Source organism: Alligator mississippiensis, chromosome 2, assembly GCF_030867095.1.
Source record: "Alligator mississippiensis isolate rAllMis1 chromosome 2, rAllMis1, whole genome shotgun sequence".
In the NCBI taxonomy this organism is placed as follows: domain Eukaryota; kingdom Metazoa; phylum Chordata; order Crocodylia; family Alligatoridae; genus Alligator; species Alligator mississippiensis.
In genome coordinates, this window is record NC_081825.1 from 105,021,114 (window position 1) to 105,044,204 (window position 23,091).

The following is a 23,091-nucleotide window of genomic DNA, read 5'->3' on the forward strand; positions in this document are numbered from 1 at the left end:
AGCGGCGGTGGGGTGCAGAGTCCAGTCTGCAGCAGCAGCTGCCTCTGCCTCACACACAGATCTGGGGGGCATGTGCCCCCTGGGTCTCTGCTAGGGTGCACACAGCAGCAGGAGCCCCCACCCGCCCACACCCCCCGGACAAACTGCTCTCGTGGCTCTGTCCCACACTCTACCCTGGCTGTGCAGTGCCTACCCCTGCCCCAGCTCCACTCCCTCCCTCACCACAGCCTTAATTTTCCCCACCTTAAAAACAAGAGAAAACTATAAAAGAGTACACAAAGTAAAACTTTGAGGCAGAAGCGGTACACTTGTTAAAAAAGGTTGAAAACCCCTGCATTAAAGGTTAATTAAGCACATGCTTCCATGCTTTGCTGAATCAGCTCCTCAGTTTTATTTTCTTTGCTGTTTACTGTAGTTCCATACCTGTAGTTTGCCCTGCAAGGGAGTTCCACTCTTGTGACCTCTGTCTGATGGGCAGCGCTGTGCTAGTGTCTGCAGCTTAAACTGCATGGCCCACACTTATTGAAAAAGAAACTTGAGTTTTAGTCACTGCTTTTAACAATAAACTAATTTTGTTGTGAGGCCACGCAAGTACTTTTTTATTAACTTTCCTTGTACACCACTAGATTATCCAGGGGGCAGGTTGAGATGAGAAGGCATGAAAGTAACAGAGAAACAAAGTCTGCTCAATTCTATTTGCCAATTGTAAAACCCAAATTTAGAGTAAAATGTTCTCTGTCAATGTTGTTTGGCTTTTAGCCTGTGACAAATAGTGATTAAAGTATGCTTAGAATGATTCCAAAGAAGTAGGAGGCCTCCTGGGACTATGCAAACCTTTGACTTCATTGGGTTGCACAGATCTTCCCAGACTACAGTCCTTCCTGCACCGTTGACTGGTACATTTACAGAAGCCAAGGAAGAATATAAAGAACAAAATAGCTCACCAACTTTACTGGCTGCCTCTGAGGAAGGCTTGGCAAATAAGGGCCGGCTCCCAGTGAGTGGAAAGTACCTGCAGCTCCCACTGACATTAATGGAAGTTGAGCATCCTAAGCACCTGGGGATCAGGCTGCACTGGTGAAAAGCAATACTGTATAATTTTGTGAAACTGCAGCTGCTCTGTACAACCTCATATATGGTCAAATAAAGTATGCATTGGCCTCCAATGCTAAAAATGCATCAGTTAGACTGAAGAAAGAATAAAAGATCTAGATGGTTGTTTCCTGTTGCCTTTTTCCCCCCAATATTAGAATTTCAGGTGTGGTTGTTTGTTTGTTTTTAAATGAATGTTGTTAAAAGTAGTGACCAAAAATCAAGTTTCTTTTTCAATAGGGTTTGGTCATGCAGTTTAAGCTGCATATACTAGCACATCTCTCTTTCCAGACACATCTGTGAGATGCTCGTTCTAGGTTCTCTTTCATCAAAACATGCTGATTTGTGGCATACTAAAAATGGAGGTTTCAAAAAAAATGTTGATACCCTCTTAGGGTGCAACAAAACACATTTATTTTTGCTTGATGTGTGGAACTCAAGGATCACATGTGGGGATGTGTGGGACTCATTACCACAGGAGCTTGTAGAGGGAGAGAAGTATAGCCAGGTTCAAAAAGGGACAGACCATTGATTCTCAGTCAGGGCTGAAACCAAGGGATGTCTTGACATCTTTACAAGGGTGCCAGGGATTGCCACACAAAGTTAGTTAGCACTCTCAGGTGTACAAACATGATTCACAAGATAAACTCACAGATTTCAAATAGGAATTTGTAATATTAAAAATATTCTGACCTATTGTCTTTCTGAGTTCTTTGCCATTGAACTTTATTATTTTTCTGTAGTCAAAAGGCAGAATTTGAAAATTAAGAGCTGGCACCTTTGGAGGGGTGCCTTGAGTCTAACAAGGGGTGCCTTGAACTGGAAAAAGTTGAGAACCTTCGCTGCTTTTAAACTGTGTGCATGAGACCAGAAACAGCTCCACTGGGTTATAGCCCTGTCCTAATTCACCACTAGCTACCTGGTGAAGTGTGCAAGAGCCCTCATGCTAGTGCAGTATATTATAGGATGGCTCAGAGCATTTTGGAGGGCAGTGCATTATCATGTTCTGGAAAAGAGCAGCCTATCCTCCCTAGACTATCTGCTTCCCAAGGAGAAATCTGCATCAAGGGCCAAATATACTCTCTGCCTACTGCTTAGGAAAGCAGCAGGCTAAATACTGCCTTGTGGATGGGTTGGATTTGGGAAGAGGCTCCTTGTGCATCTGCATATAACAGCAGCTTTTTGCTCTTATACCTTGAGGCTAGCAACCTGTCTTGGTATGTGCATGGAAAGGGCGGTGTGCACCAATAGTGCAATCTAAAATTAAAATTCAGAGCAGGAGAGAGACTAAGCCAGCTGAAGCAGAAGAAGGAAGGAATCAGGAACAGCTAGGTGTACCTCAGGCCAACACTTTTCTGGTCACCGTACCAGCTCCTGAAGAAAAGAGGCCTTCATGTAAAACATTAATTTTCCAGCCTACATAGTTTTGAAGAAACTCTTTTTCCATTTGGCCCAGATAACTATCTTCAGATAATCAAAAAGAAGTCCGAGAATGGTCTGAACTGCCACGATTCATCTCAGTGGAATGTTTCATCTGAAACCTAAGAGCAACAACTTAGCCCTGGTGGGATGCTAGTTTTAGTTTTGGGGAATTGCAGCAAGAGATATGGCACCATCATTCCTGCCTCCCCTCTGTGACAAGTTATGCAACTGTGATTTATCCCCTAAGTACTTTTAGGGTCTCTGTCATGAGAAGTTAAAGGCAAAATCATCCTTTTAAAAAAGAAGCTGTCAAGTAAAATCAAAGAAAAGAGAAGTGGAAAGAAAAATCCGTCTAAACAATAAAAGCATGATATTCTATCTATCTATCTAGCTTTATGCAAGTCCATAGGCTCCATTTCTAGTGTGGTGCATGGTGTCATCAGGAAAAAAAATCTTTTTACACAAGTCCAAACTTTTAAAACAGCTAAGGGTTAGAAATAGGTGTCCCAATACAAGCGTAAGAACGTAAGAAGTGCCATGCTGGCTCAGACAAATCGTCCATCTAGCCCAGTATTCTGTGTCTGACAGTGGCAAAGTGGAGGCTATACGGGAGATTACTGAATAGGGTCTATGTAGAGCAGTGATTCTCAGCAAGGGTGATGAAACACCCTCACGTGTCTTAAGATTCTTTCAAAGGTGCCTTGAGATTCTTTCAGGGGTGACGTGGTGCAACACAATGTTACCACTCTTAGGCATACAACCATGATTCACATGATGAACCCAGAGATTTTGAATAGAAAGCCATCATGTTAAAAACATTCTAGTGTGTTGTAATCTTTCTTAATTCTTTGCAACAGAGAAATTATGTTTTTGTAGTCAAAAACACTTAAATTAAGAGCTGGCATTTTCCAAGGGGTGCCTTAAGTCGATAAAAGGGTGCCTTGAGTCCAAACATTTTGAAAGGCCTCTGATCTAGAGTGGTCTATCCCCTGTTCATTTGCCTCCCTGGTATTCACAATCGTTGGGTTATTTATACCAAGGGAAACGTCTCTGACTGTTCTGTTTAATAGCTATTAATAGATATCATCCATAAATTTGTCTAGTCCAGTCATTCTCAACCTTTTTAGACTTGAGGCACCCCTTGATAAACTCAAGGTAGCCTTTGGAAAATCCCAGCTCTTAATTTTCACTCTTTTTACTAGAATAAAAGAATAGAGCACTTTTTTCTGTTGCTAAGAACTCAGAAAGACCACAATTATGGATTTCTATTTGAAATGTGAGTGCCTCTTCTCCCATGTTCTCCACAAAACTTTATATATCTAGCATACTGTGCATGTACTTACTCATCCCTGCCTGTTTGTCTGTCTCATTAATTAAGTATGAGTTAATACACTATAAAAGATGCCACTGCAGAAATATAAATTGTGTGGTTAAAAAGGATATGAAGTAGAAGTGAAAACTTCTCCCCACTGGCCTGCCAACATGTCTCTATGCTGGTCAGTTAGAGCCAAGTCCTAGGAGATGCTCAAGACAGATTAATATTCAGCCTTCTCTCCTTTTCCTCCTTCCCTCCCATGTCCATGGAAACCCTGTCTCTCTTCCCCTCGTCCTTCCTATGTACTCTATGCCATAAGATCTCTAGCATGCCTTTCCCTAGCTACCTTGCCTATCACTAGAATTTTTACCCAACTTGTTAAGGGACCAAAAGATTGTCTAGTTTGTACCTCCCTGCTCTTCCCCACACTTGTTCTCAGAGTAGTTCATGTCTTCAGCTGATCCCCCACTTTATATGACCCAGCTCCTACTATTTTAACCTGGCAACTGGCAGTAGGGGAAGATGGGTCACGTGTATAACCTAGATTTGGGTCCCAACCTCCTATGTACTCCCCTGCTCTGCTTCAAAGCAGCTGTAACCTTCCCAGTTTAGAATACCAACTCTTCCCCTCAAAGCAGCCCAGCTAAACACCTAGGAAACTGGACATAGTATATTTCACATTAAACACTTCAGGGGAAGCCATTGCACCGAGGTTATTAATTTTTTTTTTTACTTTTCAGTGCCTACAAATCAGGTTTGTTCTGCTGAGAGCGATTTTTTTTTTTTTAATGGCAACAAAGGTAGGGATCTTATGTTGCTGTCAGCTGAATGGCTCAAATACCCAAGTGTGACATCTGGCCCCCAAACGTAAAGTTAGTCTAAAAACCTACATGCTTTTAGGGGGTGACAAGCAGAGCTGGTGCCTTAGGCAGACACTGGTGGGAGATTGGAGAGCGTGATTCTGAGAGGGGGCACGCGGTTCCTAAAGGAGGGTGCACATGGCCACGTTCAAGAGAGGGAGGGCACACGGTTCTGAGAGCAACAGCACGGTTCCAGAGGAGGGGGTTGCACAAGTCTTCCCATGCCAGGAACTGCTAAATAGTCTCTGGCTGTACTTCTGTTGCCCTGTGCTCTGCCCACCCCGGCTATTGCTCTTAAAGCAGCAGCAGCAGCTGGGGACTATTTTGGATGGAGCTGCTCTTGCTGCTGGGCTGTGGACTATGCAGGGTGTGGGGGTTTCTGATGTCTCTCCTAACTTGGCACTGGTGCCAGGTGTCCCTCTCATCCACCCCTAGATACACGGCTGCACACTTCAATGAGAGCCTGGCTAGGCTGACAAATTTCTTACCTACTTAAAACATATTTCACAACACAGATTTCATGTACAAATGAAATCCTCTGCTTGCTCATAAGATCTGAGCATACAGGTCCAGAATACAGGATGTGACATGTTCTTTAAGCAAGCTGCTGTACTCCAAGATCAGTTTGATACACAAGGATTTGTGTGGTGATCTGTCACCTTTCAATGAATTTCTTTCAATCATGTGAAGAAAGGACGAATTCTGAGAGCCTGAGATCAGTGAAAAATATTTTAATTTGGTGGAAGTGGCCTTATGTAACCCACTTCTGCTTTGCTCAGCCACTTGTCTGTTGAGAGTTCATTCAGCCTTAGCTTGTGAAAGGCTATCTCATTCTTTCCACATTCCTCCAGTGTTGCACCTGCAGTGATCACCGTTAAAAGCTAACGGTTAGCCCACCATGGAGTCTGAGATGCCACAGATATTTATTTTTTTGTGCGCCATGTAGAGAAGTATTCCTGTATCCCAGCAAGCACTAGTAAATGGTCACTTTGGGCTTGCTTAACAGCAGTCACTGCCTGTATGTTGAAGGGGTTGTGGAAGGAATGAGAAAGCATTTCCCAATTAAAGATGAACTCGTACACACCACTAGTTAAACAAAGCAAAAGAGAAAAACATATTTCTCCATAATAATCTTAAAAGACCTCAATCTACCTTTGATAAGGTTAACCCCTTTTCTAGGGATTTTCTCATATCAAATAAAATCACTTGGTGTCATTCTACAGTAAATGGGGATATTTTATTAATCTGCCAATTGGGACAGTTGTGGCATCTTATTAATCCGCCAATGGCATCTGAGTGTGACCCTAGAAGTGAATTCAGAACTCCCAGGCTAGGGATAGACATTCAAAAAGCCCAAGCCTGAATTGATTCAATCTTTGCAGGTTAGTCTAACTTGCAGAGATTGAACTGATTTGCAAGTGGATAGACATTCATTTTTCATTCTGGAAATGCAGGCACATGCCTGTAATGGCTCCGGCCAGGAGCCCGGGGGTGCTAGAGCAGCCCTCCCTTCCCTTCCACAGGGAAGCTGAGCTGAGGGGGGTGTGTGGCCAGGCCCTGACAAGCCTGAGTATGACTGAGGAGGGGTTTAAACCCCCACTTTGGCCTGCAGAGTTTGGAGGGTGGGGGGAAGAGGGAGCATGGCCAGATGGGAGTATGGCCAGACCCCTGTGGCAGGGGAGGGCAAGAGACCTGCCCGCTGCAGCGGCTCCCCAACAACTGAGAGCAGTCCGGGCACACAGCTCTTCCCTCTCCTCCTCCCTCTCTGCCACAGTGGGGCAGGGAGAGGGGCTTGGTATTGCACTACCTGGCCCTGGAGGGGACTCTTCCTCCTCCTCCCCCACCACTGCAGATGGGGAGGGATGTTCTGTTCACTGCTGCCCAGTCTGGCTCAGCCTAGGCATGGGGAGTGGCTGTCACTAAGGGGCAGCCACTGTGGAGAGCCCTGCTCAGCCCTAGCTGAGGCAGCTACGTGGCAGAGCCAGGCCAGGCCATGGGGTGGGATCCTCCCCAGCGGCTGCAGCTCAGTGACAGGGAACCTGAGCCCTGTCAGTGACAGCAGCCTACCCCAGTGTGCATGGGTGGCAGCTGGATGGGCAGTGCTGGCTCAGAGGCACTCATGGGCCTGGAGCCCAGCACCCACCCACTTTGGGGGCTCGCTGTGGACATATGGGCCCTCGCGGCACCTCCAAGCCAGCCTGGGTAGCCTGCTGCTCAGCCAGCTGCCACCCATGTGTGCCGGGCTGCTGTCACTAACAGGGCTTAGCGTCCCTGCCACTGAGCTACAGCCACTGGGGAGGGCCCCGCTCCTGTGGCCTGGTCTGGCTCTGCCATGTGGCTGCCTTGGCTGGAGCTGAGCGGGCCCAGTCCAGGTCACAGGGGCCCTCCCAAGTGGCTGTAGCTTAGTAACAGCTGCGCCTAGACTGGGCTGGGCCAGGCTGCACAGAGCCCCCCTGCAGTGGCTGCTCCACCCCAGCTGCAATCCCCTGGTGTAGAGGGGGGGAATTAATCCTCTCCCTGCCCCCTTAACCTTAATGGGACCATGCCAAGACAGCTGCGGTCCCTGCTGGTGGGACAGGGAAGAGAGGGAGAGACTCCACCCCCTCTGTGCTTGCGCTGTCTGGGACACACTGACAGAGGCTGATGCTCGTCCCCTCCTCCCCCCCTCCCCCCCCACTGCTCCAGCAGCGGAGACGGGGGCATGGCCAGATGCCATCCCAGCATGGCCCCATTAAGGCAAAGGGGGCAAGGAGGAAGTTAATTCCTCCCTTCTACCCCCAGGGGCTGCAGCTGGGGTCTGCCGTGCCTGGCTCCTGCCTCTGCCTTGGCTGCTCACCTGCAGACAGGCAGACCCTGGCTGTGGTGTGGGGGGGAGGGGAAGGAGGGAAGAATTAATCCCCTCCCTTCCCACTTTGCCCACTTTGGCATGACCCTAGCATGGGGTTATGCCAGGACACGTCTGCTCATGCCCATGCCCCTGCTCCAGCTAGAGAGCAGAGGGGCAGGACCAACCCTGCTCTCTGGAGCAGAGAGCACAGCCCAGCCCAAGGCTGCAGAGCATGCTGGGGGACTCTGGTTTAACTTAAATAAGGAACGGCTCTGGGACAAAAGTTCCATAAACCAGGTTGACCCAAATCAGTTAAGTCTGATACTACATTCAACCAGGTTTATCTTAAACCAGTTCTGACCATTTTGAAGCTGGTTTATGTGCACTGAGCTTCTGTTATGTCACAGGTTTAAAGCAGTTTCTGATCACTTGAACCAGTTTATGTGTAACTTCTCTCTCTAGCCTCACTCTTGAAACGAAGCCTGGGAGGGACTAAACCCAGCTTGTGGTTGGTATAGATGTCGGTGACCTATTGGGAAAGTCCTAATCGCCTGGGCCCTGAGTGAGGGAGGAAGCATATACTGAATCTGGAGAAACAAGGGGTAGGGAAGAGGAAAGTTGAGGCAATCTCAGAAAAACATGGAAAGAGAGTGGGCAGACCAACCAAACTAGGAGTCCTTTTGCAAGAAAGGTCAGGAATTAGTCATTGCTATTGGAAAGTACATGGCCATAGATAGATGACAGCTCATCTTTTTTAAAATGACATGGGGGATGGAAAAGACCAATTTTTAGTTTTAAGAGATTAAATCAGGAGAGTGCTACGAAGGGAATATTAAGCCCTGTTCTATTTAAGGATGCATGTTGTACAAGAAATATTAACTTTGGGGTTTTGGTTGCTTGGTTTGTTTTTCCCCGGAGAGCAGAGGACAGCTACAGGGCAAAGCCTCACTCTAGTGTGAAAAGAATTCTCCACTGAACTTCAGAGTGTGTACACAGGAGTTGCCAATAGTTGTCATTCATGCCATGTAACATGGATTGAAATGGCTAGAGCTGTGTTAACAAGAGAAAAAGTCAGTGGCAGCATGTCCATTATCTAGCTGGTGGCTGAAAACATCTGTAGCAGGAACTGGAGCCTCCTTGTCTATGGACTCCCTGATCATCTGACTATCAAGTATAAGGAGAACTGTGTTAAACACAGTGAATTGTGTTTGACTTTTACAGCCAGATAGGAAACAGAAAGAGAATTTAGTCTCTGTGCTTTTTTTTATTGAAAGAGCAATAAAAGGACTAAACAGCAGCAGTCCTGGTCACTCCCTATACATAATTGAAATAGCTGCCCAGTGAAGTCAGAATGAGATTGGGGGGATGGGGCTGTATAAGTGGCTCTGACTGTTGCTATAACAACAGCACCTTGGTCTAATTTCTTTTGAAAAATGAATTGCTGCTGGTGGGATGAAGCGAAGCAGCTTCTCCCAGCAGATGAAAGCTCTGCCGACAGCCTCAAGTGCTCTGTTGTTTATGTATGGGATACAGTGTGGTGTGTCCATGGCAGCCCTGTTGAAAATTGCAAGCCAGGTTAGATTTAGAGGACTTTTGTGCGTTTGTGCAAGCACACGTGCACACCCTTTAGAGTCCTTTTAAAAAACAACCCAGTAAAGTTTGACCTTTTCCAGTTCTACAACAAGTTCTTCGAAAGGTACATAAATAATACCTAGTTCCACTTCACCATACCTTCTGCTTTGGAAGAGGAACCTGCTGTGAAATAGTCCCCACAGCCAAGCGAGGTCTGTGAATAAGACTAATATCTTATCAGCATGCTGAGGGGTTTATTTTATTTTATGTATCAAGAATTTTTTGCTCTTAGAAGCCTCAGAGCTGCTTGCAAATAACTGCTTTATGCTAACTGCAGATCACATGGACAAGCAATGTATTGTTTCTTTGAGGGAGATGGAAGGTTTTTTATAATAGAATATCTTATTTCAGGCTTTGTCTTCAGAAGGGGAAGGGGATTTTATTCAAAAGCACTGTGGAATCCGGATGCACTATGCTCTTTGCTGCTGCATGGCCATTGCAAGACTTTCCAGCAATTCTAAACTACCCAGAGTCAGGAAGTGTAAAGGAACCTTTGAACTGAAATGGTCTTATGAGTATCTCTCTGTTTTATGCCTGAAAGAGGAGAGATTTCTCTCTCCTACCCATCCTTCTAAAATGCTGAAGTTGAGGCAGTCTTAACCTTCCACTTTGCTACTTCACAAAGTTTGTGTGTAGCACAGTTGTTTCATCTCTCCCTCTGCGTTGCGTTCTAGCGTAGCTGTTGTTAAGGTCATCTCAGAGTGCAAACAAAGGAACTTCCAAAACTCTCGATTTCCCAGCCCCTTGCTTGTGCAGTGCCTGTAAACCCCGAATCCTAGAACTTCCTCAGGAAAGTCAAACTCAACTCAGACATAAACTAGAACAGTCTCCATTTATTTCGTAAGTAGCAACCCATGATTTCTGTACACCAGACATGGCCAGGGAAATTATTTCCTCCTTAAAGTGGCTTTCTGTTACAATAAAAATATTTTTTTACAAACAAATTATACATATTTACACACAGAGCCTACTTTTGCACCTACTGAAATCCATGTTGATATAGGGAAACATCCAAGTTTTTGAACTTTAAGCATTTTAAGCATTGTTATTGACTGGGATGAGTTTGAAATATTGTTGATTATTTTTTCTCATTCTCATTAGTTTTATAAATATGATTGCATAATGCATCAGTGGGATCAGTGCACATCTTTAAATGACAGAGTGAAACTGGAAATTCTCCCATTTCTAACAAACTAATTTTGAAAGACCACACACAAAATACCCTTAACTTTTGAAAATATTGAAGTACATTACTGCTTCCTGTGTCAAGAGATAACTTCCTTTAAGCACTCCTAACTAACTAATTCTGATAAATTTTGCAGAAGAAAATTACCTATGTATAATACTCTCATTTCCAATGCAGGTATGGCATTGCTTATGACTACTCAGTATTATAGTGTTTCATAGATTCATAGATGTTAGGGTCGGAAGGGACCTCAATAGATCATCAATTCCGACCCCCTGCATAGGCAGGAAAGAGTGCTGGGTCTAGATGACCCCAGCTAGATGCATATCCAACCTCCTCTTGAAGACCCCCAGGGTAGGGGAGAGCACCACCTCCCTTGGGAGCCCATTCCAGACCTTGGCCACTCGAACTGTGAAGAAGTTCTTCCTAATGTCCAATCTAAATCTGCTCTCTGCTAGCTTGTGGCCATTATTTCTTGTAACCCCTGGGGGCGCCTTGGTGAATAAAACCTCACCAATTCCCTTCTGTGCCCCTGTGATGAACTTATATCAGCCACAAGGTTGCCTCTCAACCTTCTCTTGCGGAGGCTGAAAAGGTCCAGGTTCTCTAGTCTCTCCTCGTAGGGCTTGGTCTGCAAGCCCTTAACCATATGAGTGGCCCTTCTCTGGACCCTCTCCAGGTTATCCGCATCCCTCTTGAAGTGCGGTGCCCAGAATTGCACGCAGTACTCCAACTGCAGTCTGACCAGCGCCTGATAGAGGGGAAGAATCACCTCTTTGGATCTATTCGTCATGCATCTGCTGATGCACGATAAAGTGCCATTGGCTTTTTTGATGGCTTTGTCACACTGCCGACTCATGTTCATCTTGGAGTCCACTAGGACTCCAAGATCCCTTTCTACTTCCGTGCCACCAAGCAGGTCATTTCCTAGGCAGTATGTATGCTGGACATTTTTCCTCCCTAGGTGCAGCACTTTGCATTTCTCCTTGTTGAATTGCATTCTGTTGTTTTCTGCCCACTTGTCCAACCTATCCAGGTCTGCTTGCAGCTGTTCCCTGCCCTCCGGCATGTCCACTTCTCCCCCACAGTTTTGTGTCATCTGCAAATGACACAAAATGATAATTGATAAATGACACAAAATGTTATTCTGTGGAAACAAAATTATAGTGTTATTCTGTGTGCAACAGAAAGAAGTGCAGTAGGGAACTGGATAGGTACACAGTTGTCCCTCTGCATGTTTTAAAAAATACAAGTGTATTTTCAAATGTAGAAGATATGTTCTAGCCTCATGCCTTAAGCACACTGCTGAACACAACTTTTTGAAATGCTTACTGGACCAGCATTGTCTATTGTTGGCTTTTTTGGCACGAGTTTGGATCATTCAATTGTTTGTGGGTTGGTTATTTTATTTTTTACATGAGGAAGGAGAATAGCTCTTGTTTAAGGAATTATCAGTAGCTGAAAGGAAGGTAACACAGAAACTGGAATACTATATATGTCGTGTAAATAGCCTGATAGTGATTGAAGCGTGTTATTTTAAGCTGCTGTATCAACTGTTTCACTGCAGACTAGGTCTTGAAGCCAAAACAGATTGTGACCTTTCTTTTCAAGTTCTGAAGAAGGAAAACTTGGAAGTTGATTGTTTTTGTACTGGACCACATCCATATTATCCTTTGTTTGGTTTCTGCAGGCTGAACTGTGGGTGTATAAAGATCAGTACACTACATTCAGTGGCTTGGTGGCAATGCCTGGTCGCATGCTAAGTGACATGGTTCAAGCTCTGATGCCACATGGTGGTTTTGGTCTTTAGAGGAGGGGAAAGAAGGAAATGGAAACCATCTTATAAATCTGCCTTGTGGGATCTGACATTTTGTTTGTCCCTAGTCTTGAAGGACAATGCTCGCTGACCACTCTAAACAGGATGTGAGTTGCAGTCAGTCTGATGGGTGTGAAGTCAAGGTACAGGGGTACCTTGTCTAGAATTAGGGAATAAGGGAGTCTGAGAACTCAACGTCATCTGTATGGCAGGAGCAGGCTTGTTGGGAGTTGCCCAGTCCCATGCAACAAAAGAAAGGCCAGAGCAATTGACCCTTCTCCAGTCCATGCTGCAAAATTCGCCCTGATGAGGTTCTCCTTGGGGTTTCACTTGATGTTTGATATTGTTTTCTTCGAAGAATGTTCATCTGTTTTTCCCATTAGAAATGTCAGGAGTGCTGACAGATCCCAGGGAGTGACTGTGTAAACTGCTTGTTGTACTGTGTTAAATGATTTGCTCAATTTCAGAAATCGTAAATAGGGTGAGAATGTTGCAGTGTACACTGATCTTTCCTCTCTAGGGCTCCCTGATCATGTCATGTGGAGAGAAATACTGCTGCTGGATGATAGTCCACACAGTTAAAACATCAGTTACACAGAAGCAGTGGCAGAGCAGTTTGTGTTTCCCTGTGGCTGAGACACAAGACAAAGAGAAAAAGGAATTCTACTCTGGTTGTGTGGTGGCTTTGGGCAGTGGTAACAGGTAGCAAACTCCCAGGCATACATGCCAGCAGGACCTCATTTGTTTCTTAGCAATGTGTTTAATCAGTTTTCTGCTTTGCCCATCTAAAAATCATTCTTGCTCCCTCAAATTTAAGTGGTCAGGACCTGGGGCTGGGGAGAAGAAGCTGATGCTCTGCTTAAGGACTTAGATTTCCTTTCTACGTTTATAAAATCACATGTATGGATTCATAGATTCATAGATTGTAAGGCTAGAAGGGACCCTGGAAGATCATCAGGTCCAGCTCCCCTGCACCAGGCAGAAAAGATAACTGGGAGTCAGGTGACCCCAGCAAGGTGCCTGTCCAGTCTCCTCTTGAAGATTTCCAGGGTAGGCGATCGCACCACCTCTGGAGGGAGCTTATTCCACAGTCTGGACACCCTGACTGTGAAGAAGTTTTTCCTAACGTTGAGCCCGTGAACAACTGGTTCCTCCCGAGACTGGAGGGGCACCATTTGTAGTCAGTGGCGAGGGCAAGCCAGGACTGTCCGCAGACACTGGTGGTGGTGTCAGCAGTGGGGGGTGGCGAGCGGTGACCACCAGCAGACACTGGTGGTGGTGTTGGCAGTGGCAAGTGGGAACCAACCACAGATGCTGGCAGCAGAGGAGGGGACAGCAAGTGGCAAGCAGAGACTGCCTGCAGATGCCCTCAGTGACGTCGGCAGTGAGTGGGGGGGCAGGTGGAAAGCGGTTGCCACCCGCAGAAGCTGGCAGAAGCTTCAGCAGTGGCCAATCTCGGGAGGCATGTGTCCCCCTGCCCCCCCACCACACGTCGCCTATGGTTGAGCCTGAAACAATCTTCTAGGAGTTTGTGGCCATTACTCCTGGTTTTCCCCAAGGGCGCCCTGGTGAACAGTTGCTCACTGAGCCCTTGATGTACGCCCCTGATGTAATGGTAAGCTGCAACCAGGTTCCCTCTCAGCCTTCTCTTTTTCAGGCTGATGAGTCCCAGGTCCCTCAGCCTTTCCTCATATGGCTTGTCACACAAGTCTCATATGGGTAGAGAACCAGTAGAAGACCTGTGCACAGCATATACCCCACTTATGCACTATTTTAAAAGCTAAATTGAGACCTCAGCCATGCGTAGGTCTTGTACTGGGAATTCCACTTCAGGCACATAAAATGATAGTGAAAAATGCAGGCAGGACTTGCGAGAAAGAGAGTGAACCAGCAGGATTTTTGTCCTGCATGGTGGGGCGGGAAGAGGGGAGAGGCCATGAGAGGGGAACTTCCAGTTTCTCATTCCAAACAACCAGAGGGATGTGAACAGAAATGAGTGAGGCAATTCTGCTCTGAGGAGTCAGGATAGACAAAGAAAAAAAAGTAGAGAACAGTCCCCAGGAGGGATTCTTTGATATGCTGAAGGGACTGAGCTTCCATTCAAAGCAGAACGGGGACTCCTCCCAAAGACACTGAGTTGGGAACTCAAGGTTGCAAAGACTGAATTTGAAATTGTGGGAAAGAAGAAAAAACATAATTTGAGAAATTCTGCTTCGGGGAGAGGGTTGGGAGCTAAATATCCATGATCTTCATAGATGTAAAACACTTAAAAATGATAAGATCTTCAGTATTGTGTCCTCTGTTGTTCTATATCAAGGATGCAAACATGTCCAGAACAGGCGTACTGGAGTTGTGACGTCTCCACTTCCTGTCTCCCTGCACTATTGTTTTGCATGAGCCAAGGAAGGACTGCTTTTGTTAGCCTGGTGCATAAACAGTGGACTTAATATTTTGTGTAATGGAATAGAACTGTAGATAGCTGAATTGGTGGAATATAAGTGTTTCAACCTAAATGTACCTGGCTTATTTTTGATAGAATTCATGGAAGCTAATGTGGTTGCTTTTGTATCCTGCTAAATGAATGTTGCTGTTATTTTTACAGTATTCGTGGCTTACTACTTTTGTTAGCACCAGTGTTGAAACAGTTTCCTATAATTCTGCTCCTTTTTGATCAATGAATCAGTTCAACATCATATAAAGTGATGAACATTTTTCTGTTTGTTAGAATAAATATGTTTTTCCCCACTTAAGAGAGATTCTCTATATATTGTACAGCCCTAATACATAAGGACAGAGGGGTAAAAGGACAGAAAACAGCACATATATTTTGAATACCAGCATTCATACTATATCTATTTCTCTCAAAACATAGACTCAAAAATGACTTGTGCATTTTAGCATCTCCATTTTTGGGTGTCCAGCTTCAGGACTCTTGAAGAGGCTAGATTTTCAGAAGACACAGACTCAATACTATTGCAAATGAAGCTCCTTCAGGGTATCTCAGCAGTGTTGGGAACCCAAAAATGGAAGCCCCCCCAAATCCCTGGTCACATTTGAAAATCTTGGCTCAGATCTTTGTAAGTCTGATATAGCAGCTGAACATTCATAGCAGTGTCCTTCAGGTAGCACACTTTGCAGTGGTCCCCCAATAGACATAATCCTAGACCTCATACTCAGGTTGAGCTCCCTTGTTACAGGTTCTCTTTTCTGAGAAGTCTGACTTCAAGGCATATGAAGGAAGCTAAGGAATCTTTACTGAGAATTTCTAAAATGTGGTATGCAAGGGGGAAAATTATTGTCACAAAATCTGCAGCATGCTTTGTTTGAAAGAAATTTGTGCAAGTGGCTTATTTGGATTTTCTTTTTTCTTTCTTTTTCATTCAAGCTACAAGAGACAGTAAAGAGGAAGTTGGAAGGTGCTCGCTCGCCCCTCAATGGAGAACAGCAAAATGGTGTCTGTGATGGTAGCTTCTCCCCAACCAGCAAGAGGATACGGAAGGATGTACCAGGAATTGATGCAATCAACAGCTTGCCCAATAACTTGCCTATACCTTCTGTTTCTCCTCTTCACCAGCTTGACATGAAGCCTTCTTTACCCCTGCAGAACAGTGGGACACATCCTACTGGGCTGGAAGACTTAGGTAAAAATGGTGGACTTCCAGAGATAAAGCTGCCAGTTAATGGTTGCAGTGAAATTGAGGAAAGTTTTAACATCCTGCAAAATAAGGAGCTAAAACAAGAACCTTTGGATGACCCTACATGCATAGACACTTCTGAAACCTCCCTTTCAAATCAAAATAAACTCTTCTCAGACATTAATCTGAATGATCAAGAGTGGCAGGAGCTAATAGATGAGCTAGCCAACACTGTTCCAGAGGATGATATACAAGATTTGTTTAATGAAGACTTTGAAGAGAAGAAGGAACCAGAATTTCCCAGGCCTGCCACTGAGATTCAAGAGAGTGCAAGCATTAAGAGCGATCCGTCTCATTCTCCATTTGCTCATGTACCTCTGGGATCTCCCCAGGTGAGGCCTTCTTCTTCAGGTCCTCCATTTTCAAATGTCTCCACAGCTTCTAGTATACCTTCTGTTTCCAGTGCTCCTGCAGCTCCAGTCCCTGCCAGCTCACCAGCAAATTGTGTTGTTCAGTCACCCCAAACTCCCAACCAGGCCCATACTCCAGGCCAGTCTCAGTCACGATCTGGAAATGGTTACCTTATGAATCCAGCAGCTGTAACAGTGGCGGGTGCAGGGCCTGGTCCTGTGACTATACCCAGTGCTGACTTATCTCCAGCTGAACAGCTGAAACAAATGGCAGCACAGCAGCAACAAAGAGCTAAACTCATGCAGCAAAAGCAGCAACAGCAACAGCAGCAACATCCAAATCAAGCATCAAGCTGGTCACCTGTTGGGCCTCCATCTAGTCCGTACGGAGGGCCCTTCAGTGCAGACAAACCAAATAGTCCAATGATGTATCCCCAAGCCTTTAACAACCAAAACCCAATAGTGCCTCCTATGGCAAACAATCCACAGAAGACCACAATGAATAACTACCTCCCTCAAAATCACATAAATATGATCAGTCAGCAGCCAAATAACTTGGGTACAAACTCCCTAAGCAAACAGCCCAGTATGCTTACTTATGGCAACACTAAACCTCTGACTCATTTCAATGCTGAGTTGAGTCAGAGAATGACCCCACCCATGGCCAACCCCAACAAGAACCCCATGATGCCATACATACAGCCACAGTCCCAGCAGCCACAGATGCAAGCTCAGATGGCGCACCTGAGTGAGGAACAGAAGCGCATGCTTATCATGAAGCAGAAAGGAATGATGACTCAACCAATGGCATATGCAACACTTCCCTCCCTTAGTCAGGTAAGTGTAATACCTGTTGAATGTACGCTTTGTGAGCAACTTTAGTCCAAGAAAAAGTTTCAGCAACTGACTTTCTCTCTGAGGGGACGAGTTCAGTTTCAGTAGTTTCCTGTTTTCATTGTCACATAGGAGCTTGGTCCATTTATGAAAGGGGTTATATGCTATTTATGTCTGCAGTAGGAAAGGATTGGACTTGATAGCATAGGTGGTCCTTTCTGGTCCTGCATTCCTGGATGTGCATGTCTGTCCTGTGGTGATATTCTTTCAGTGTTTCCAGTGACTAGGGCCAATCAGGGGGCTTTGGAGAGGATTGATTTTGAGATCTTTTCTCTTTTGAGAGCTCATTTCCTGCCTTCTGTAACTTTCCAACCTGTAGCACTGTGCTGTTTAACTTACACAAAGTTGTTGCATTGTAACAGAAGGTGTTAGCAGAGTCACTTTTTCCATAGCGTTGGAGAAGAGGAGGAGGAATCTGGGCAACTCTGAACAGAATCGTCAGCGGTGCATGGTTCAGTGGCATGAATTATCAACAACAACAGCCTTCTGGCTGCTCCTTCTGACTGCCCATGAGCAACCTCAGCTCCCACTTCTGCAAGTAAATGTAGCAGTGAAAGGCATTTGGCACCTCTTAGAATCAGGTCCAAAATGAGATTATTTCTGACAAGACATCCAAGCAGACCTCAGTGATGTACTTCTTGTAATTGTACTTCCATTTTCAAAATGCCTGCAGTATTCTCTAGTGACTTGCCGTCTGATTTAGGTCTTCAGGAGAAACAATTTTGCATTACCTTCTCACTCTTAAACTCCAGGCTCACTATGTGGGGCTGTTGGTGCTAGGTCTGTGGGACAGAAGCAGATGGATCTCAGTTAGTTAATGTAAGTAACAGTTATAGCAGTCGCATTTTGTACCAGACCATAAGCCCCTCATTCATGTTCAGTAAAACTACCTGCATGAATAACTGATCACCAGTGTGAAGGAGGAGGGCATGTACGCACACTTCAAGTGTTGTTTTGTTCATTTTAAAAAGGACCAAACAAAACAATCATTTCTTTTGTAACTGAGCCAGGCTTACAATGAAGGTGATACCTCTTATGGAAATCCTACCCCTAAAGTGTGTCAGGAATTATGATGTAATGACACACTAATAGAATTGTCCATTGTTAGTTTTAGTTCAAAGAGCTTTTTACCACATTAGCTATTTCCACATTGCCTACAATAAGCTCTTCCTTTTGAGCATGGCTTCGGATAATGGTGACTCACATCACTAATGCACGTGGAGATATGGCAGTGTTCCATATTTCCTGGACGTGGTGAGTTTGGGAATTTACCCCCAAGAGAAACTTGTCCTTTTCACCTTAGAGTGGGTCACATAATTGTTAAGGTGAGGAGGTGCAGAGAAAAAAGCAGTGAACCAGTACATTCTGGGGTTTGGTTCACAATGGCTGGAGACAGCTCAAAAATGTGCCTTTCTGTTCTTAATAATGAATGTCTCTTGCATTATAAATAATAGGCCTAATCCCTCTGCTTTTGGTGAAGTCTTGTCCTGAAAAACAATAAGGCACTGATATCACAATCAGCCACTCTAACCTGAACTACAGTATCTCCTGTCCCAGCTGACAAGAGAAAGGACATTTAACCAATGTAATGTTCTATGGCAGTGATTCTCAGCCAGGGTGCTGCGGCACCCCAGGTGCCTTGAGATCTTGTCAGAAGTGTCATGGGGTGCCATGCAGCATTAGCACTGTTAAGTGTACAAACATTTTTGACAAGACTAAACCCAAGATTTCCAACAGGAGTCCATAGTGTTAAAAACATTCTGACCTGCTGTGGTCTTCCTGATTTCTTTGCAATGCAAGAATTGCTCCATTACTTTTCTGTACTGAAAAATTAGTAAAAATGAAGAGCTGGCACTTCCTGAGGGTATCTTGAGTGTAATGAGGGTTTCCTTGAGTCTAAAAAGGTTGAGAACCACTGCTTTGTGGTTTATTTCAGAGGTGCTCAACCTCCAGCCCATGAAGCTCCCCACGGGCTGCGAAATTTGGTGTCAGGGCAGCAGTGGCAATTAATACTGCCTCCCTGCTCTGCCACGGCCAAAATCCCAAGCCCCACAGCCATGACCCTCCCACTACATGACCAGATCAGGGCCAGGCAGCACTCCCTTCCCTTTGCACAGCAGGGATGGGGCCAAGCTGTGCTCCTTTCTTCCTGTGGGTCTGGGCCATGCCCCCTCCACCTGCACAGCTCGTTTGGGTTGGGTCATGCCCCCTTGTCTCTCCTCAGGGTCTCCTTCTCTCTGGCCACGTTGGAGCCAGGCTGTGCCCCCTTCCTTCCATAGGGCCAGGCTATACCTCCTTTCCCCATGGGCTGAATTGGGGCCAGGTCATTGCTCCCTCCCTCCACCAGGCCAGGTTGGATCTGGGCCAAGCCCTTTCCCCAAATGGCTGGATCAGGGATGGGCTGCCCCTCCACCCCACTGTGTGTGGCTGGATGGAGCCCTGTCACGCATGCCCGGGGCACTGGACTGGGTCCACCAATCAGATCCAGCCCACAGAGGGGCCAGACACTGCCCATCCAAGCCCCACGGACAAAAAGGTTGAGCACTACTGGTTTATTTTATTGGGTATTTCACACCTGTTTAACTCAAATACCTCACAAGCCATTAGGAAAAGAGTAGTCTCTGTAATAATACCTCTCCCCTTCACTCAAAGGTTGAGAAATATGTGGCTGTGCTTTAAGCTTGATGGGATATCAGTATCCTGCTGTAGTTCACCAGCAAGAATAGGTAACTTCAGGCTTCCTATCCTGATGTTACCAAGGCTTAAAAAAGCAACAGAAGAAGCTGTTAAAACAAGTAAAACATTGAAGCTATTTTCATACCTTATAAAGAAGTCATTTGGGGTAAAAGGTGGGGGGGTTTAGCAGACCATTCAGTTCACCTTTGAATGACTCAACCAGAAATAAGGACCTATTGCTTCCATATGGGAAGGACCATCCAGTCCCAGTGGACCAATTTAGATTCATGTGCAGGGAAGGATCAGTTAGCTGAGGAAGGTGATAAAACAGATATGTAGCTAAAATGTATGTTCCAATTCTTTCCCTTGCTGCTCACCTTAAATGTATTTTTCTGTGGACACCTTAAAAGCTGTTGTTATGCTGTGGCCTGCTCAGGCAGCAATAGATTGATTCTTACAATGATAGGAAAGATCTGTTGATTTTAATAAACCTAATCTACAACAATGCAGTCCTTGCTATTCCAACTACTGCAGGATACAGAGAGAATCAGTTGCAAACGTCTCTCGGATTGGATGCATTGCATATTGTAGGTAAAGTGCTAGAAAAATTCTTACTTTGTTTTTGGAAGAAATTTCAAATGCAAATATGTATGAGCATCCCTCCACAGGTTCATCATTGTTACTCTGCCATTATGGCTTCTCTCACTCTGACATGCATATAAAAGTTTATAAGTTTTGTAAGTGACATCAGGCTTATTAAAAAAAAACCCAACAACCTAAAAACATACTGTAAACAAGAGAAAGTGCTTTAGTAGCTGGGTCATATGACCAGTAATGTGCATATATTAGTATCATATGACTAGAGGAGATTAATTAAGAAACTATTTAAGGAACATCTTATATTTATGTACCAAAATCTTGAATTTCACTTGGCCTGAGAGTTTGGGTGTAAATAAGTTTATCTGCATGCCTGAAATACACACACATCAACATCTTTATGCACTTAGCATTTTCATAATTTCTTGTGTATTACAGAGATGACATTTTGTCAGCAGAGTTGGGACCATATAAACAGTCTGTATAAGAGGTTACTAGCAAATGACCCTGTTAACGTGTCAGTGAATGGCTGCTGCTTTGGGTTCGTTTCCTGGGCTTTGATGAACCGTATTAATTATGTTCAAAAAGAAAGGTGTGCAGCTAGATGAGGAACCTATTTAGCTCAACATAAACATGAGTAATTGGACAGTTGGCAGACTGCTAAATTGGTGGTCTAGTGAGAGAAACTAGCGTGACAAACATTATTTCTGTATGCATAACAGCAGTAAAATTTCTCTAAATAATTTCTTTTATTCAGTTAAAAGTACGAAGAAAATAAAAACTGGAAAGGCGAGAGCTGTCAGAAGTTAGTGAATATGAGAAGGCCAAACAAAATAGAATTCTCTGTAGGTGTAAAAAAAAATTATCAAACTGTGACTCTTTACCCCCATGAGGTTATAAAGATACGCTATTTTAGTTTCTATTGAAAAAATTAGTTGCCTCGTTTGAAGTTGGAGGTAGGTGGGAGAGGATAAAAAATAAGATATAGGAAGAATCCCTTAAAATTCACTTCTTTATATTTGTGTTTCAACTCTGAAAATATGTAGTTGATTTTATTGGTCTTAATTTTGTGTATGATTGAGAAATGGGACTTCATAGCCATATAATACTTTAAAGATGCAATTGACTTGGTATTTTAGGTGGGAAAAATGCTTTCTCCCTAGCATTCTGAAAGGTATCTTTACTTTCTCTTTACGGTTGTCTTCTGGTTTGCATATTATATAGATCATTGATTTACATGTTGGTAGTTTCACTGTGGGATCTACAAATAGAGAAGATCCCTGAACTTTCTTTGGTGCTTCAGACTGTGGCAAAGGCAGAGTTGTCATGCACATGTAGTGCTTTGAGAAAACACCGGCTGCAATAGCAACTTCGTAAGTTTGAAATTTTGAGAGGCATTTGCTGGATATGTTATGAGGTTTTGTCTATACCACAGTAATATAAGTAAGTGGGGGCAACCAGGACATCTGCCCCAGGTACTCCTTTTGTGTGGTAGCACAAAAGTAGCCGTGACTGCAGCAGCAGCTAATCATGCCACTGCAGTCAGCACCATAGCAATCAGCGCTGCCCTGGGTATTTGCATGATTGCCTTGGCACAGAGCTGCCTAGCTACATCTCTGCTATACTATGTTTAGTTCTAGCCACTGGCCTTCAAGAAGGAGTTGCACTGAGGACTGCTGAAGTAAAAAATCACCTAAAATTCAGTCCTCAAGAATCAGGCTTCAAAGCCACAAAAGACAATGAAAATGCATATTGTTGGATTTTGAACATTTAACAAAGTTATTCAGATAACTTGATAAAAATACCTATCTTCAGTGTTTAATATTCTGCCAATATTTTTGTCATCTGCAAGCTTTATTAGCAAAGATTGATATGTTCATGTAGATCATAGGACCAATAGAAGATAGCAGGCAGAACTGCACTCTAAACAGCCATAGTCATTGATGTTTCCCATTAGCCGTGTTTTGAGGACTGTCAGTGAGCCAGGTTTTAATACATCTGGTATAGCAATTATATATAAGGTTTTTTTTAATCAAGATGTTATGTGGAACTAAGTCAAATACCAAACTGAAATCCAAAGTATATTATATCAGAAGGGTTGCCTGCATAAACCAGATCTATAATCTTGTCAGAAAAAAGAGACAACAGGTTTGTGTGACAAGACCTACTTTTATGTTAGCTGATAAAAAAAAATCACATTAGCTGATATCTTATGTTTTTTCCTCTAATTCTTCATTGAAAAATTATAAACTAATTGTTTCGTTATTTTGCCCAGGATCGACATCTTTTTAGCTAGTCTTATAGTTCCCTTTTACTGTTTCTAAATATTGGAATTACATTGCCTATGTAATTTCCCCAGTTTTCACAGATTTGTTAATAATTAACATTAGTGGTTCAGATGATATCTTAGTTATCAGGGATCTTGGCTTTCTCTGATAAAAAAAAGAATACCCAATTTTAGGTTTTAAAAAAGTAACCCAAAATCCACGTTTGTCCATGACTAAAATGAAATACGACTATATATACTGTCCCAGGGGAGCGGGGGCACCGGGAGACCCCCGCGGCGGCCAAGGGGTCTGCTTACCTCCCGCAGGGCTGGAAGACCCAAAGAAACTCCACGCGCCGGCGCTGCCGGCGTGGGCCATCAGCCGGGCGTTTATCCGGCTGCAGCTGAGCGGCGGGGGCGGGGCACGCCGGCCGGGAGGAACAAAAGGCGGCCCCGCCGAAGC

General features: G+C 44.5%; 1 protein-coding gene across 3 annotated transcripts in view; it reads left to right on the forward strand.

The window, feature by feature from the left end:
* The window catches only part of MAML3 (mastermind like transcriptional coactivator 3), a 364,995-nt gene that overhangs the window by 197,699 nt on the left and 144,205 nt on the right, over positions 1 to 23,091 (forward strand). For all 3 annotated transcript variants that reach the window (XM_059722046.1, XM_019489759.2, XM_059722047.1), the window contains one exon: positions 15,536 to 17,032. In XM_059722046.1, coding sequence (XP_059578029.1) covers positions 15,536 to 17,032 — 1,497 coding nt within the window. The remainder of the gene's footprint in view (positions 1 to 15,535; positions 17,033 to 23,091) is intronic.